The sequence below is a fragment of the Oryx dammah genome, unplaced genomic scaffold (assembly GCF_014754425.2).
Source record: "Oryx dammah isolate SB20612 unplaced genomic scaffold, SCBI_Odam_1.1 HiC_scaffold_26, whole genome shotgun sequence".
Classification (NCBI taxonomy): Eukaryota; Metazoa; Chordata; class Mammalia; order Artiodactyla; family Bovidae; genus Oryx; species Oryx dammah.
The window spans coordinates 86,418,440-86,434,336 of NW_024070210.1; the positions used below are offsets into that span (position 1 = coordinate 86,418,440).

Sequence of the window (15,897 nt, forward strand, 5' to 3'; positions counted from 1 at the left end):
CTTAGGATTTGAAATAGCTCAACTGGAATTCCATCACCTCCACTAGCTTTGTTCGTAGTGATGCTTCCTAAGGCCCACTTGAATTCACATTCCAGGATGTCTGGCTCTAGGTGAGTGATCACACCATCGTGATTATCTGGGTTATTAAGATCTTTTTTGTACAGTTCTTCTGTGTATTCTTGCCACCTCTTCTTAACATCATCTGCTTCTGTTAGGTCCATACCATTTCTGTCCTTTAATGAGCCCATCTTTGCATGAAATGTTCCCTTGGTATCTCTAATTTTCTTGAAGAGATCTCTAGCCTTTCCCATTCTATTGTTTTCCTCTATTTCTTTGCATTGATCACTAAGAAAGGCTTTCTTATCTCTCCTTGCTATTCTTCAGAACTCTGCATTCAGATGCTTATATCTTTCCTTTCGGCTTCTCTTCTTTTCACAGCTATTTGTAAGGCCTCCTCAGACAGCCATTTTGCCTTTTTGCATTTCTTTTTCTTGGGTTTTAGAAAAGGCAGAGGACTAAAATTGACAACATCCACTAGATCATCAAAAAAGCAAGAGAGTTCCAGAAAAACATCTATTTCTGCTTTATTGACTATGCCAAAGCCTTTGACTGTGTGGATCACAATAAACTGTGGAAAATTCTGAAAGAGGTGGGAATACCAGACCACCTGACCTGCTTCTTGAGAAACCGGTATGCAGGTCAGGAAGCAACAGTTAGAACTGGACATGGAACAACAGACTGGTTCCAAATAGGAAAAGGAGTACGTCAAGACTGTATATTGTTACCCTGCTTATTTAACTTATATGCAGAGTACATCATGAGAAACGCTGGGCTGGAAGAAGCACAAGCTGGAATCAAGACTGCCGGGGGAAATATCAATAACCTCATACACGCAGATGACACTACCCTTATGGCAGGAAGTGAAGAGGAACTAAAAAGCCTCTTGACGAAAGTGAAAGAGGAGAGTGAAAAAGTCAGCTTAAAGCTCAACATTCAGAAAACTAAGATCATGGCATCCAGTCCCATCACTTCATGGCAAATGATGGGGAAACAGTGGTTGACTTTATTTTGGAGGGCTCCAAAATCACTGCAGATGGTGACTGCAGCCATGAAATTAAAAGACACTTACTCCTTGGAAGGAAAGTTATGACCAACCTTGACAGCATATTTAAAAGCAGAGACATTACTTTGCCAACAAAGGTCCATCTAGTCAAGGCTATGGTTTTTCCAGTAGTCATGTATGGATGTGAGAGTTGGACTATAATTTAAGCACCGAAGAATTGATGCTTTTGAACTGTGGTGTTGGAGAAGACTCTTGAGAGTCCCTTGGACTGCAAGGAGATCCAACCAGTCCATCCTAAAGGAGATCAGTGCTGAGTGTTCATTGGAAAGACTGATGTTGAAGCTGAAACTCCAATACTTTGACCACCTGATGTGAAGAGCTGACTCAGCTGAAAAGACCCTGATGCTGAGAAAGATTGAGGGCAGGAAGAGAAGGGGACGACAGAGGATGAGATGGTTGGATGGCATCACCGACTCAATGAACATGAGTATGAGTGAACTCCAGGAGTTGGTGATTGACAGGGAGGCCTGGCGTGCTGCAGTTCATGGTGTCTCAAAGAGTCGGACACAACTGAGCAACTGAACTGAACTGTAAACAACTCAAGTATCCATCAATGGATCGATAAAGATGTGTACACATACATACACAAATACAAACACATGAATATTACTCAGCCATGAAAAAGATGGGCGTTCTTCCATTTCTGACAACATGGATGAACCCTGAGGGCATTATGCTAAGTGAAATAAGTTAGAGAAAGACAAATACTGTATGATATCACTTATATGTGGAATCTAAACAACTGAAATTCAGGATTACCAGGGGTTGTAGAGTGGGGAAACAGGGAGATACTTGTCAAAAGGTATATACTTACAGTTATAAGACTAACAAAGTGTGAGGACCCAATGTACAGTACAGTGATTACTGCTAAAAAATTGTATTACATACTTGAACACTGCTCTCACCACAAAAAAGAAACGCGAATTACGTATCAGGATGAACATGTTAGCTACACTACAGTGGTAATCATTTTGTACTATATAACCATCAAATCAACATATTATACACCCTGAACTTTCACAACATTATGTCAATTACATCTCAATAAAGCTGGAAAAAAAATTTTAAGTAGACAATGAATTGAGGGTAATGACAAGTTAATAAAGGATAAGAAAGTAGAACTACATACCAAGTAATCTAGTATGACAATAACTTAAAATACTTTTCTGAATAAAAAGGAGGACATACATAGTCAGTCCATCTATCAAAGACTCTGGCTGGGCCTATCACACTGGATTAGCTATAAAAGTACACTAGCTGGAACCATAAATCATAAAAAACTTACTAAGATGGCAGAAAGTGTCAAAGGTATAAATACACTGAAGAGCACTAGGAAGCCAAAGCACTAGGAGAAGCAGAAAAAAATAATTTGAACTCTTTTTGTCTTATACACGGAGGTTCTTTGCCATCTGACCAAAAAAGCATTACTAGATATGACCAAGAAGGGGGGCAGGGGAGCGCTCTGATACACTGGTTCACAATGAGAATTCCAGCCTTCTCTAGTTGCCTGGAGCATAGTAATATGATTTTCCAGCACATTAGGGAAGCAAAAGTAGAACCAGAAAGTCTATGTACTGGCTGGATTCTGTTAATGTCACTTAAAATGGAGGAAAAAAAATCCTAGCAAGATACCAAATAGAGTGCAGCAGATGGTAAACAAATATTATGAAGCAATCTTCACAAAATCTGCAGTGTGTCACAAATATACAAAATGGCAGAGTTTGGGAAAAGAGAATCATAACAGGCCATATGTTGGTAGCGATTTCCTTCGAAGCAACATGCAATCCAGAAGAGAAACCAAGAGGAGGAACATAAAGGCCCAATAGAGGAGAGGCAGCCTCAGGTGAGGGGCGGTCAGAACGGCAAGCAGAGTTCCTACCGAGAAAACGGCAGACAAGCAGCAGATTCTGGGGAGCTCTCAGGCACACGCCCACCCACTGCAGTGGCAGGGCTCAAGCCAGCTTTCGAGAGAAGTAATTTAGCTTCTGCCAAGAGCCACACAGACACTTCGGACAACACTGCAGTTTATTTGTCATGCGTCATGTCACTCCGGTGCCAGGTAAGAAGGGTCAACTAGAACTACAGCAAAGGCATTTTTCTAAGGCCAAGAGGAAAGAAATGAAAACAGAGTTGTAGAGGTTAAAAAAGACATCGACAGGAAATGATCAGAAGACCTGCCAAGTTTAGAACCCTTCTCAGGGTCTAAGATCTGGTCAGGACTGGAGGCCATAGTTTCTAAGGCTAAATCTTCATATCCATGAGTTTTAATTTAGCTCCATGCCTCCCACCTCCTGAATCCTTCTTCTTTGCTTCCTCTTTCTTTCCAAAAAAAATATCTAAGTGCCCACTATGTCACAGGTAATGTTCTGGACAAGGGATAACAACAGTGGAAAAAGGAAAACCCCTGTCCTCATGGAGGTTATACCCTACTTGAGAAAGACCTGAAAGGGATGAGGGAATGTACCATACAGGTATCTGGGGAAAGAATGTTTCAGGCAGAGAGGGGCGGAAGAATACCTGACATGCCTGAGAGACTAAAAGAAAGCCAGAGTAGCTGGAACAGACTGAGAATAAGATGAAGGAGAGAGAGACGAGTTCACAGGAGTAATGATGGAGTAGAGCTGGGGGCAGATGAGAAAAGGCAGGGCTTTGCAGGACTTGGCTTTCACTCCTGAGTGAGAAAGAAACCCTGGAGGGTCTTGAGTGCAGTGATCTCACTTAACTTCTAAAGGGATCACTTTGGCTGCAGTCTGAGGAAGAGGCTATGTGGAGGCAAAGCAGAAACAGGAGGCAAGTCAGGGGACCATGGTCCTAGTCCAGGTAAGAGGTGACGGTGGCCTAAACCAAGTTGAGATTTTGAGCAGTCATTACATGCTGGATGTATTTTAAAGGTAGAGCCAATAGGATTTGCTGATGGATGAGAGACAGAAGGGGTATCCTTACTACTTCATTCCTTCAACCATTCACACATTCCAGAAGCACAAATTGAGAGTTTACCATGTGCCAGGGCTACGCTGGGTTTCTAGTGACTCAAAAGTGAGTGGTACTGGAACTTCCCTGGCAGTCCAATGATTAATACTCTGTGCTTCCACTGTAGGGGGCACAAGTTCAATTCTCGGATGGGGAACTAAAGTCCTGCAAGCCATGGGGTGCAGCCCCACCCCCCCAAAAAAAACCTGAAAAACAAGCATCACTATCTACTGCCCTTAAGGAACTGACCTGGTGCTTGGGTAAAGGACTTAAACTTCTAAATTCTCATGTAAAACAGCCAGACTACCAATGCTTACTACTACTACTACTACTACTACTAACTAATAAGACAACCAATACCTACTACTACCACTAACAACTCTCATAAGACTAAAAATGTTTCGGACTTTTTGCATCAGTGATATTTCAAAATAAAATTTCAATAAAGTAAAGCCCCCTTTATACCATCTCAAATTCTAAGAATAGACAATTACCTCTTACATGTTAATTTTTTCCACCAGCAATGGAGACCATTTAAAACATTTATTAGATATTTTGATGGATCACTAAAAGGTATCTCCAGGCCACATCCAAGATAGTCTTTTCCCCTGTGTTTCTTTTTCTTTTTTAATTGGAGTATAGTTGATTTACAATGTTGTATTAGTTACAGGTATACAGCAAAGTGATCAGTTATACATATATACATATCCACTCTTTTTTTAGATTCTTCTCCCATATAGGCCACTGCAGAGTATGGAGTAGAGTTCTCTGTGCTATACAGTAGGTTCTTATTACTTACCTATTTTATATATAGTAGTGTATACATGTCAATCTCAATCTTCCAGTTTATCCCTCTCACCACCCGCCTTTGCCCCTGATAACCATAAATTTGTTTTCTACATCTGTGATTCTACTTCTGTTTTGTAAATAAGCTCATTTGTATCCCCTTTTTTTAGATTCCACACGTAAGTGATATTATATATTTGTCTTTCTGTGTCTGACTCACTTCACTCAGTGTGACAATCTCTACATCCATCCAGGTTGTTGTAAATGGCATTATTTTGCTCCTTTTTAGGTCTAAGTAATACTCCACTGTGGGCTTCTCTGGTGGCTCAGTGGTAAAGAATCTCCCTGCCAATGCAAGAGACATGAGTTTGATCCCAGGGTCAGGAAGAATCCCCTGGTGAAGGAAATGGGAACCCACTCTGGTATTCTTGCCTGGGAAATCCAGGATAGAGGAGTCTGGCAGGCTATAGTCCATGGGGTTGCAAAAGAGTTGGACACAACTTAGCAACTCAACAAAGACAACAAATATTCCATTGTATATAACTTACATGTTAATTTTTAGACTCAGTGTATGTCTAATGTGAAATTACAATTTTTCATTAACCTACCCAGTTTTACTTACAGGCAAACAGTTAGCTTTTAGATATGGTACAGTGTAAGAAAATAATGCTTCATTTTTCCCAGAAATTCATAAAACTGAAAAGGATTCTATTCAATGAAGAGTGAGTAAATAGTCACAGTTAAAGACAAACAAAACAAAGATTTATCCTAAAGTTGTATTTTCCGAACCAAAACTCAGACACCTGGCTTAACCAACGTGAAGATACCCATATGAGGGCTAAAGATCAGAATATATGATGTCAGAGTATCCCAGAAAAGTGGGACCTTATGGTATTTATAGGTATAAGTCAGCATTTGTCTACATAGACTTAAAATGCATCTATCAAGTCAACAGTAAGATTTTTACTGTCCAGCAACACCAGCCCAACTGTAACTTTATACTAGTAACTTGTCTAGAGAAAATCCAGAGAGAGGAACACATGTAACAATATGCACAGGAAACTCCTTAGTGGGCACAGCTGACTGTTCTCACCTCATGTGTCAGTGTACTCATTAATCTGTTAACGACAATGTGAAAATCAGCAGGGATCTTTGGACCTATATGAATGTCAAGCTCCTAAAGCATACACAGGGCCCACACACGCAAACATACAAGATGTTTTATGGTGATGGAATTTAGCTTCATCTCAGAAGTGTTCTCATATCTGGGGAAAGACAAATTATTCAATAACCAGCATGGAATCAACTGTCTGTCTTTTTGAAAAATAAAGCTGGATCTCCGCCTGACTCCTTGCACCAAAATAAACTGAAGATGGTACAGAATTTTTTTAAAAAATCCTCTGCCTTTGTAATAAAATACATGTTGTTTTATTAAAGAAAAATAACCAAAATGAATACACATACAAACATACATATTTACATACATACCTAAAAGTGTGTATTTAACCCCATTAAAGTAGAAAGAACAAAGAATCTGAATTAATGTTTCTCCAACATCTTGGAATGTGGAAGACCTTTTGAAGCATGACATAAATCCAGAAGTCAAAATATGACAAACCAGACCATGCAAAAATTTTAAACTTCTCCATGGGATAAAAAAAGAGAGAGAAAACAAGACCAAAACAAGCTGAAACGAAAGCAATAAACTAAACAAAAATATAACATCTAAGACAAAGGAGCAATTTTCTTAATATTGGAAAGCTCTTCAGTCAACTAGAAAAACACAGATAACCTAAACAGAAAAATGGGCAAAGGTGATAAATAGTTCACAGAAATTAAATACAAATGACCAAAGTATAAATGAAAAGATGCTTCAGCTCATTTATAATTGAAGAAATACAAAATAAAATTATAATAATCTTTTTTACATATCAAATTGACATCAACTAAAAAGTTGATTTGGTGAGGGTAGAGATATGGACATTCTTGAACACTGCTGGTGGGAGTGCAAATTGGCTCTACCTTCTAAAAAACAACACGGAAATAGCTATTAAAACATAAAATACGGTACTCTTTGTTTTAGTAGTCCAAATCCATTTCTACACCGTGGAAAGTCATGAGACAATGCTGTTGTTGACTGCAGCATTTTTTTTCCTAATGCTACTAAAAAAACTGACAATGTCTTAAACTTAAAACTGGTCCACCAACAGGTTAAATAAATTAAGTCACAGCCACAAGAGTATCCAAAAGAATGAAGTTGATTTATATACACTTACATTAGAAAGAGACCCAATATATACTATTAAGTAATGGCAGGGGCAACTAGCTGCAATATTGTATATACTATATATGAGGAAATATCTGGAAGGATACAGAAGAAACTGTTAACTAGGGAATTGGGGATGGGGACTTTTCACTTTGATACTAACTGAAATTTTTTTAAGATCATCTTCTTAACTTAAAAACAAAAACAAAAAACTAGACACTATATATATATTGAAAAGTAGTACTTTCACCTAAAAGTGGTAAAAAGAAAAGGAGGTTTGAGGCCATTAGTCCAAAAGGTAAGTCTGGCACGAATGGGACTCCTTCCCCTCATTCAGCCCTAAGTCCCCTTGGAAACGCCATCCCCAGGAATAGAAATCAGAAAGAATATAACCACTTATAGACCCTCTGCCCTCTCAGGACAAGTGTGGGAATTTGATTTTGGATCCTGAATTGTCCACCACCAACCAGTTATATCCCATGGCTGAATAACTGCACAAATAATCCCCCCCCAAAAAGCAAATTTTTTACTTAATTTTAGGTTACATGCATTTTACAATTCTCTTTTGAATATGGACATATATAACATTCCATCTTATTCAACAAGGGTGTTTCTACAAGGCACAAAATATACTTGTTCCTCAGTATACACAAGGTATTAGTTCCAGAACCACATCCCTTCCGCTCCATCACGAACAGGATACCAAAATCCGTGGACCATCAAGTCACTTACAGAAAATGGTGTCATACAATTGGCAGATGTGGAACCTGTGGATATACAGGGCCCACTGTACTAAGAAGAGAGCCAGAGTGAAATAAAACGTGGCCCCTGTCACCAAGCCATCAAAATCTAGGGAGGATGGGAAGCAGGCAACAGCCAATGGGAGGGCAGACCCAATAGGTCACCTGCTCCAGTGAAGTGCCCAGAGAGATGAACCACACCTGTGGGGACTGGGGGTTTCACCAACAAGACGGCATTTCTCAGAACTGAACTTCCAGTAAGAGAACCTTAACCCTTCCCCTCTTTTCCACTTACTCTTTTTCTCTTCTTTTATATAGAACAGGTAAATTTGACATTGTCCTTTCTCTTGTCAGTTAATTACATCACTAAATATAATAGCACCTCTTTTGCAGAGGTTAGTGTTGGGTATACTTTGCAGGGCTTCCTCTTGGCTCAGTTGGTAAAGAATCTGCCTGCAATGCAGGAGACCACCTGCAATGCAGGAGACCTAGGTTTGATCCCTGTGTCAGGAAGATCCCCTGGAGAAGGAACTGGCAACCCATTCCAGGATTCTTGCCTGGGAAATCCCAGAGACAAAGGAGCCTGACAAGCTACAGCCCATGGGGTCCCAAAGAGTTGGACACAAGATAGTAACTAAACCACCACACTTAGCAGCCTTAAATATATTACCATAAACATCTTAAAGTTTTATTTATTCAAGATTTGTTCCATCATACCATAAACTACTGAAAGAGCTCTAACATTTCAACAAATTAGCATATAAACTACATCTTTCCAACTATCAGTATTTTTTGCACATAAATTTCATTCATTAGTATGGATCTTTGGTACAGAAAATAAGGTCACCCTAGAACACTGATGAAAGAAGCCTGCATAGGATTTTAACTCTACGATGGAAAAGTCCACAACAATCTGAACACAATGAAATGAAGAACTATCATTACTTTGTGTACTTTTGTTCTTATTCTTGCCACCTAAAATTGGTCCAGAAGGTGATGGGTATAGAGCCACTGCCCTTGTTGTGGGGGGAAAAAAGTAAAGATCACTAACAAGTTAAACCTAGAAATTTAAACATTTTTTTCGTTAGTGTTAAGTAAACTTTTCAGTGTTAAATATATTACCATAAATATTTCTTTGATCAAAGTTTTACTTATTCAAGATGGATCTTACTGTTCCATCACACTCATAAACCACACTTAACACCCTTCACAGGCTTTCAACGTACTTGGTTACAAAGGCTGCAAGTTTCATGCTCAAAACAGAACGGTATTTACATATGGACTCTACCACTTCTAGCTGATCACCTTCAACAATCTCTTTATGTCTCTCAGTTTCAGTTTCCTCACAAGTGTAATTTTCCTACCTTACACAATTATTGCAAAGATTAGCAACAATCCAGGTACATCATCAAGAACACTGTCTGGCACATAGTAGCCCATCAATTAGTTCAGTTCAATTCAGTTGCTCAGTCGTGTCCAACTCTTTCCAACCCCATGGACTGCAGCACACCTGGCCTCCCTGTCCATCACCAATCCCGGAGTTTACCCAAACTCATGCCCATTGAGTTGGTGATGCCATCCAGCCATCTTATCCTCTGTCATCCCCTTCTCCTCCCGCCCTCAATCTTTCCCAGCATCAGGGTCTTTTCAAATGAGTCCGCTCTTCGCATCCGGTGGCCAAAGTACTGGAGTTTCAGCTTCAACATCAGTCTTTCCAACGAACACTCAGGACTTATCTCCTTTAGGATGGACTGGTTGGATCTCCTTGCAGTCCAAGGGACTCTCAAGAGTCTTCTCCAACACCACAGTTCAAAAGCATCAATTCTCTGGTGCTAAGCTTTCTCGGAGTCCCTGGTGGCTCACAGGTTAAAGCGTCTGCCTGGAATGCAGGAGACCCAGGTTCAATCCCTGGGTCGGGAAGATCCCCTGGGGAAGGAAAATGGCAACCCACTTCAGTACTCTTGCCTGGAGAATCCAATGGAGGGAGGAGCCTGGTAGGCTACAGTCCATGGGGTCACAAAGAGTTGGACACGACTGAGTGACTTCACTTTCACTTTTCTTTACAGTCCAACTCTCACATCCATACATGACTACTGGAAAAACCATAGCCTTGACTAGACAGACCTTGGTTGGCAAAGTAATGTCTCTGCTTTTGAATATGCTATCTAGGTTGGTCATATCTTTCCTTCCAAGGAGTAAGTGTCTTTTAATTTCATGGCTGCAGTCACCATCTGCAGTGATTTTGGAGCCCCCAAAAGATAAAGTCTGACACTGTTTCCACTGTTTCCCCATCTGTTTGCCATGAAGTGTTGAGATCAGATGCCATGATCTTTGTTTTCTGAATGTTGAGCTTTAAGCCAACTTTTTCACTCTCCTCTTTCACTTTCATCAAGAGGCTCTTTAGTTCTTCTTCACTTTCTGCCATAAGGGTGGTGTCATCTGCATATCTGAGGTTATTGATATTTCTCCCGGCAGTCTTGATTCCAGCTTGTGCTTCTTCCAGCCCAGTGTTTCTCATAATGTACTCTGCATATAAGTTAAATAAGCAGGGTGACAGTATACAGCCTTGACGTACTCCTTTTCCTATTTGAAACCAGTCTGTTGTTCCATGTCCAGTTCTAACTGTTGCTTCCTGACATGTATCAATAAATGATAGCTAAAATAATCAGCATTACTACTATGAACCCTGACTCTGAAAGCCAAAAAGGCACAGGTACAGCGAGCCACTTGGAGGGATACAGAAAGGGAGAAGTAGAAAAAGCAAAGTAAGATTCTTTTTTGCCTCACCTAAAAACAATCAGAATGCACAACATCAAAAATTATGACAACTCTTAGAACAAGTCTCGACAGTGGCTGAGAATATACACATGAGAAATTCCATCTTATCACCTACTACCTATGAGACTTAAGTTACTTAGAGGAGATGTCCTCAAGTAGCACAGAGCAAATAACACTCCTTCAAAGTACTTCATGGGGATCTTGTGAAGGTTAAATTAAATGAGATAACCCATGGAACACTTTTAACACAGCATCTAGCAACAGTTAAGTACCCCAAATGTTAATTACCAGACCATCCATGAAATCCTTGGCACCCCCGAGGAGTTACCGCAAGGCGTCTGAAGAGCTTGCAACACTAACATGTATTTCAAATATACATACTATTTTTCAGTAGAATATGAAGTTCAGTGTGGTTAACACAATACTCTTCTTTATTAATTATTTTAAGAGTTCTACTCAACTAGCTTTTAAAACCATAAAGTGATTGTTGAAAAATATTCAATAGAGGATACTGAAATAGCAATAGAGAGAGATAAAGCAGGAAGTGTGTTCAGTCATTTCTTCCCCCACTACAGCCCCAAGTCTGCTTTTCAGGAGAAATGACTGGAAAGCACTGCAGAGGACACCTCTTCACATCCTTGTCTCAATATGTACACGAAGTTGAGAGGTGCAAGTAGGGAATAAATATGGGATCATACTATATTTAATCAAAATGGAATCATACCATACGTATTTTGCCTATTAACAGTATATCCCAAATATATTTCCATGTCAATGTTTAAAATTCTTAATTAATTATTCTAGGCATTTAGCTTACCTCTAAATTTTTTGCTTTTAAAAATAATTCCAGGGAATTCCCTGTGGTATAGTGGTTAGGGTTTGATGCTTTCACTGCTGTGGCCCAAGTTCAATCCCTGGTCAGGGAACTGAGATCCCACAAGCCTTACAGAGCAGCCAAAATTAAAGAAAAAAAAAAAAATTCCACAATGAACGCTTTGTTTGAAGGGCATTCAACACACGTGTAGGTATTTCTGTTGGACAGTTTCCTAAAAGTGGACCTGTCAGACAAAGGTTCTGAACATTCTATATTTTGATAAGTACTGTCAAATTGTCTCCAAGAGAACATAAATAAAAGAGAGGACCTTGTACTCTCTGGTCATTAACCATCTGCTTAAAAAACAAGAACAAAAAAGATACAATCATGTGGAGAAACTGTACATTTTTCCACAGGGAAAAGCACACCACATCTTCAATAAAAGATGGGACCACAGTTACAAACCTTTCTTTATCCTTCCCAACACCAGAGGCCCTGTGCTACTGACTAAACTCTCATCCTACTCGGCCCTTCACATCCCCCTGGCTTATGTCAAAACCAATGTTCTAGTACACCCTGCCCCCACCCCAGGCCCCAAGCCAATTGGTTTGGTGGGGGGAGTGGGGAGGAAATGACTCAAGACCTGAAGTGTTGCTGTCCCCATCCAAAAGCCCTGCCAAGACCCACTAACACAGAATTATTCCATGCAACATTCACTTAACTGCTCTACTCTGTTGCTGTTCTAAAGTAGCAAAGGATTAAAGTCTTTTCATCAATAATCACTGGCCTACAGGTAGTTTACAGGTTTCATTTTGTCCTACAATATTATTACAGTGAAGAGCAAGAGCAGATAAAGGTCATGTTGGTAATTAAAGCTATATTATAGAAATATGTACACCCAAGATATGATTAAATAAGAAAATATTACTCGGTTCAGTATCATCATTAAACTTGCATTAATTTATAAATATTTAAATGTACCATATGATGATCATAAATAATCTGTTTTTGTCAGTTTCTAAAGTAACACAACCCATAAACCCTTTGAAAAATTACTGCAGAAACAGTCAAAGTATATAACCCAGACTTACATTCAAATGCTGTGGTTGTTGCTTCAGGCAGAACCTGGCCTATCACATCCTAAACAAAGAAAGAATAAAGAAACACAATTAGCCATCTTCTTTACTGCTAACATGTGGCAAGTCCTAGAGGAAATATGTGAACCTGGAAAAGATTTTTGAAATGTTGGCATAAACTATAAAAACATTAGCACATAATCACATTTAGCCCAGCAATCTAGGTCCAGAGTTTAAATCTCTATTCTAGAGTTTAAATCTTTTCTAGGGGAGGGGATCATTAAAAAGTCCTTTCCACTCTGTATTAACAATGTAAGTTTTTACCCTGGATTCAATAGCATAGACAAGTACACTGTTGTGCATTTACCAAAAAAAAAAAAAAAATAAATAGGTTTCTTCTATGGGAAGCTATAGAAGGAATGTACTGTTAGTAGAAAAAGAGGTTTCAGGAGTCAGCCTAGCCTGAATCTGAATCTCAGCTCTGTACTAAACAAGCTGTGTGACTGGGAACAAATTACTCACCCTCTCTGAGCCTGAACTTGATTATCGTCCAATACGAGTCTATAATGCTATTGGTACTTGTGTTCATGCTCAGTCACTAAGTCATGTCCTACTCTTTACAACCCCATGAACTACAGCCCATCAGGCTCTTCTGTTCATGGGATTTTCTAGGCAAGAATACTGGAGTGGGTTGCCGTTTCTTCCTCCAGAGGATCTTCCTGACCCAGAGATCGAACCAATGTGGCCCGCACCTCCCGCACTGGCAGGCAGATTCTTTACCACTGAACCACTTGGGAAGCCCAGTGCTTATGGAGGTAATGTGAAAAATATTAAATAATGTAATAAACATGAACTAACCTAATACACCATAGATCTTCAACAAATGTCGTTCTTGATATGTATCTAACAACCATGCCTTACACTCACAATGGGAGGAGTTCAAAAAACAAGTTTCCATGATGATGATGTAAATCTATAATACTACATTTAATACAAAGAATTATCAACCTCTACTCTGTGCAACTGAGAAACATATTTAATGACATCAAAACAAAGTGAATCTATTATGTAGTTAATCTAGCCGACAAAAGAAGTGCATATAACTTGGTATCAATGTTTAAATGAACCTGTAAAGTTAAGAACACTTGAAAAATAGCTTACAGAGACAGTTTATTTAAAAGGGTACAGAACACCTTCGAGAAACAGCTCTGGGAAAAGTGACCCTCTATGATGTCCAGTCCAACCCAAATGGTCTACACACTCCACTGCTCTCGGGGAGCTCTGCTGCAACGTCCCTCCTGGGCTGTGCCGTAACTGGCACCAGGTACTGGCTGGGCGCCCACAGCCCTTCCAAGCAGGGCACTTAGCAGTGTGGTGGCTGCAACTTCCTTCTAAAGGCACTTCTTTAGAAGCTTTTGCTGCAGTGGCAATTTGCATAATAGTCTTGCCTCTATTCTCTGTGTGTGTGTGTGTGTGTGTGCGCGCTTTAAGTAAATCTGTGCAAATAAAATTGATCAAAAGGAACTATCTTAGGCAGTCCTCACTCATTAGAGCCAAAAGAGATTTTTTTTTCTTTAGTCTTAGCAAATGAAACAACTTTTTGAGGAAATATCTGTAAAAGATTTTAGTATTGAAAAACAAATTCTTTCTAGATATTTGTAGGTAGAAAGTATCTACCTACTTTCATTGACAGGTAAATGAAAACTGCTGAGTTCATATGGAATACACAGGCAACCAGTGCAAAGCCTGAGAGTATGGAGGAAAGCCAAACTGCTAGGCTTGGACCTTGGCTATGCTGTTCAGGCCCTGATTGACTGGATCTCTCTGGGCCTCCATTTCCTTCTGTGTAAGATGAGATCATAATTGTACCTACCTTGTAAGACTAATAAGTTAATATTTATAAAGTGCTTACAATAGTGTCTAGCACATGTTAAGTGCAGTATTAGTGTCTGTTAAATAAATAAAACAGTCACTGATGACTGGAACGTTACAAATCTTAGCTCATAACAAAACCCTAAATTTTAGCACCTGACAATTAATGGAGGATGATCTCTGGTTCACTTAATCCTTCTATGCATTTACCGAGGACTAGCCAGTATTGGTTTCCAGAGAAGGCAATGGCACCCCACTCCAGTACTCTTGCCTGGAAACTCCCATGGACGGAGGAGCCTGGTGGGTTGCAGTCCATGGGGTCGCGAAGAGTCAGACACGACTGAGCTTTCGCTTTCAGCATTGGAGAAGGAAATGGCAACCCACTTCAGCGTTCGTGCCTGGAGAATCCCAGAGATGGGGGAGCCTGGTGGGCTGCCGTCTACGGGGTCGCACAGAGTCGGACACGACTGAAGCGACTTAGCAGCAGCAGCAGCAGCAGCAGCAGCAGCAGCAGCAGCAGCAGCAGCCAGTATTGGTTTAAAAGTGGGGAGAGAGAGCCAAACACCCTCCACCTTCCCAGCTCTCCAAGTCTAGGTTATGACTGCTTACTTTCAGACAACCAGTCTCAAGGTGTGAACACGACAGAATTAGCAAACTAACTTAGGATCCTTCCTACTTATAAATAGCAGATCCCCATCAAACGACACATTTCTGACAACTATTTGAACACACTGCTGGGCAGCAATGGCCTCCTTAGCCCATCAACATAAAGAAGGAGCCACGCAAACTTTACATCTAACATGGAGAAACAGAAAGAAAAACCAAGAATCGTGAGAGAATCATGAGAATCACATGAACATAACCAGCCACCTTGTTCTGTTAAGGCAAATAAAGTGGAGCTATTGTGATGACAAAGGGGTAAAAAGTTGGAAAATAAAACACTATCTCCTGGTCTTTTCTAACCAGGCACATCCAACTTTATGCATATTTTCCAGTTGTATTTTAAGTGATTAATTTCAAAATGACCCAGTCTTATTCTCAACATTTTACCCAACCTAAAGAATGTTTCAAAAGAGCACATGGGTTTACACATGGGATGGTGATCATATCTTGATCCTTTTCTTCTCCTTCACTTCAGTCAAACCAACGGCAAACCAAAAATATAAGGGAGCATCCACAACATGCCAGGAGCACAAAGATAACAAAACTGTAGGTACCAGAAGAATAAGACTTACTTCTTGACATCAGGAAGATTACAATCTGTCACAAAAATAGAGACAAACCTAAAAGACTAACAATTCAGAGCACTTACAGTTCCCCTACAGTTCAGCTGGTAAAGAATCTGCCTGCAATGCAACCCCTGGGTCAGGAAAGAGCCCCTGGAGAAGGAAATGGCAACCCACTTTCATTCTTGCCTGGGAAATCCCATGGACAGAGGAGCTTAGCAGGCTACAGTCCACAGGGTCACAAAG

At 40.0% G+C, this 15,897-nt stretch overlaps 1 protein-coding gene across 3 annotated transcripts in view; it reads right to left on the reverse strand.

Annotated features, from left to right (window-relative positions):
• LOC120852514 (dual specificity mitogen-activated protein kinase kinase 5) overlaps nucleotides 1-15,897 on the reverse strand; it is a 263,024-nt gene that overhangs the window by 242,558 nt on the left and 4,569 nt on the right. For all 3 annotated transcript variants that reach the window (XM_040225792.1, XM_040225791.1, XM_040225793.1), the window contains one exon: nucleotides 12,569-12,617. In XM_040225792.1, coding sequence (XP_040081726.1) covers nucleotides 12,569-12,617 — 49 coding nt within the window. The remainder of the gene's footprint in view (nucleotides 1-12,568; nucleotides 12,618-15,897) is intronic.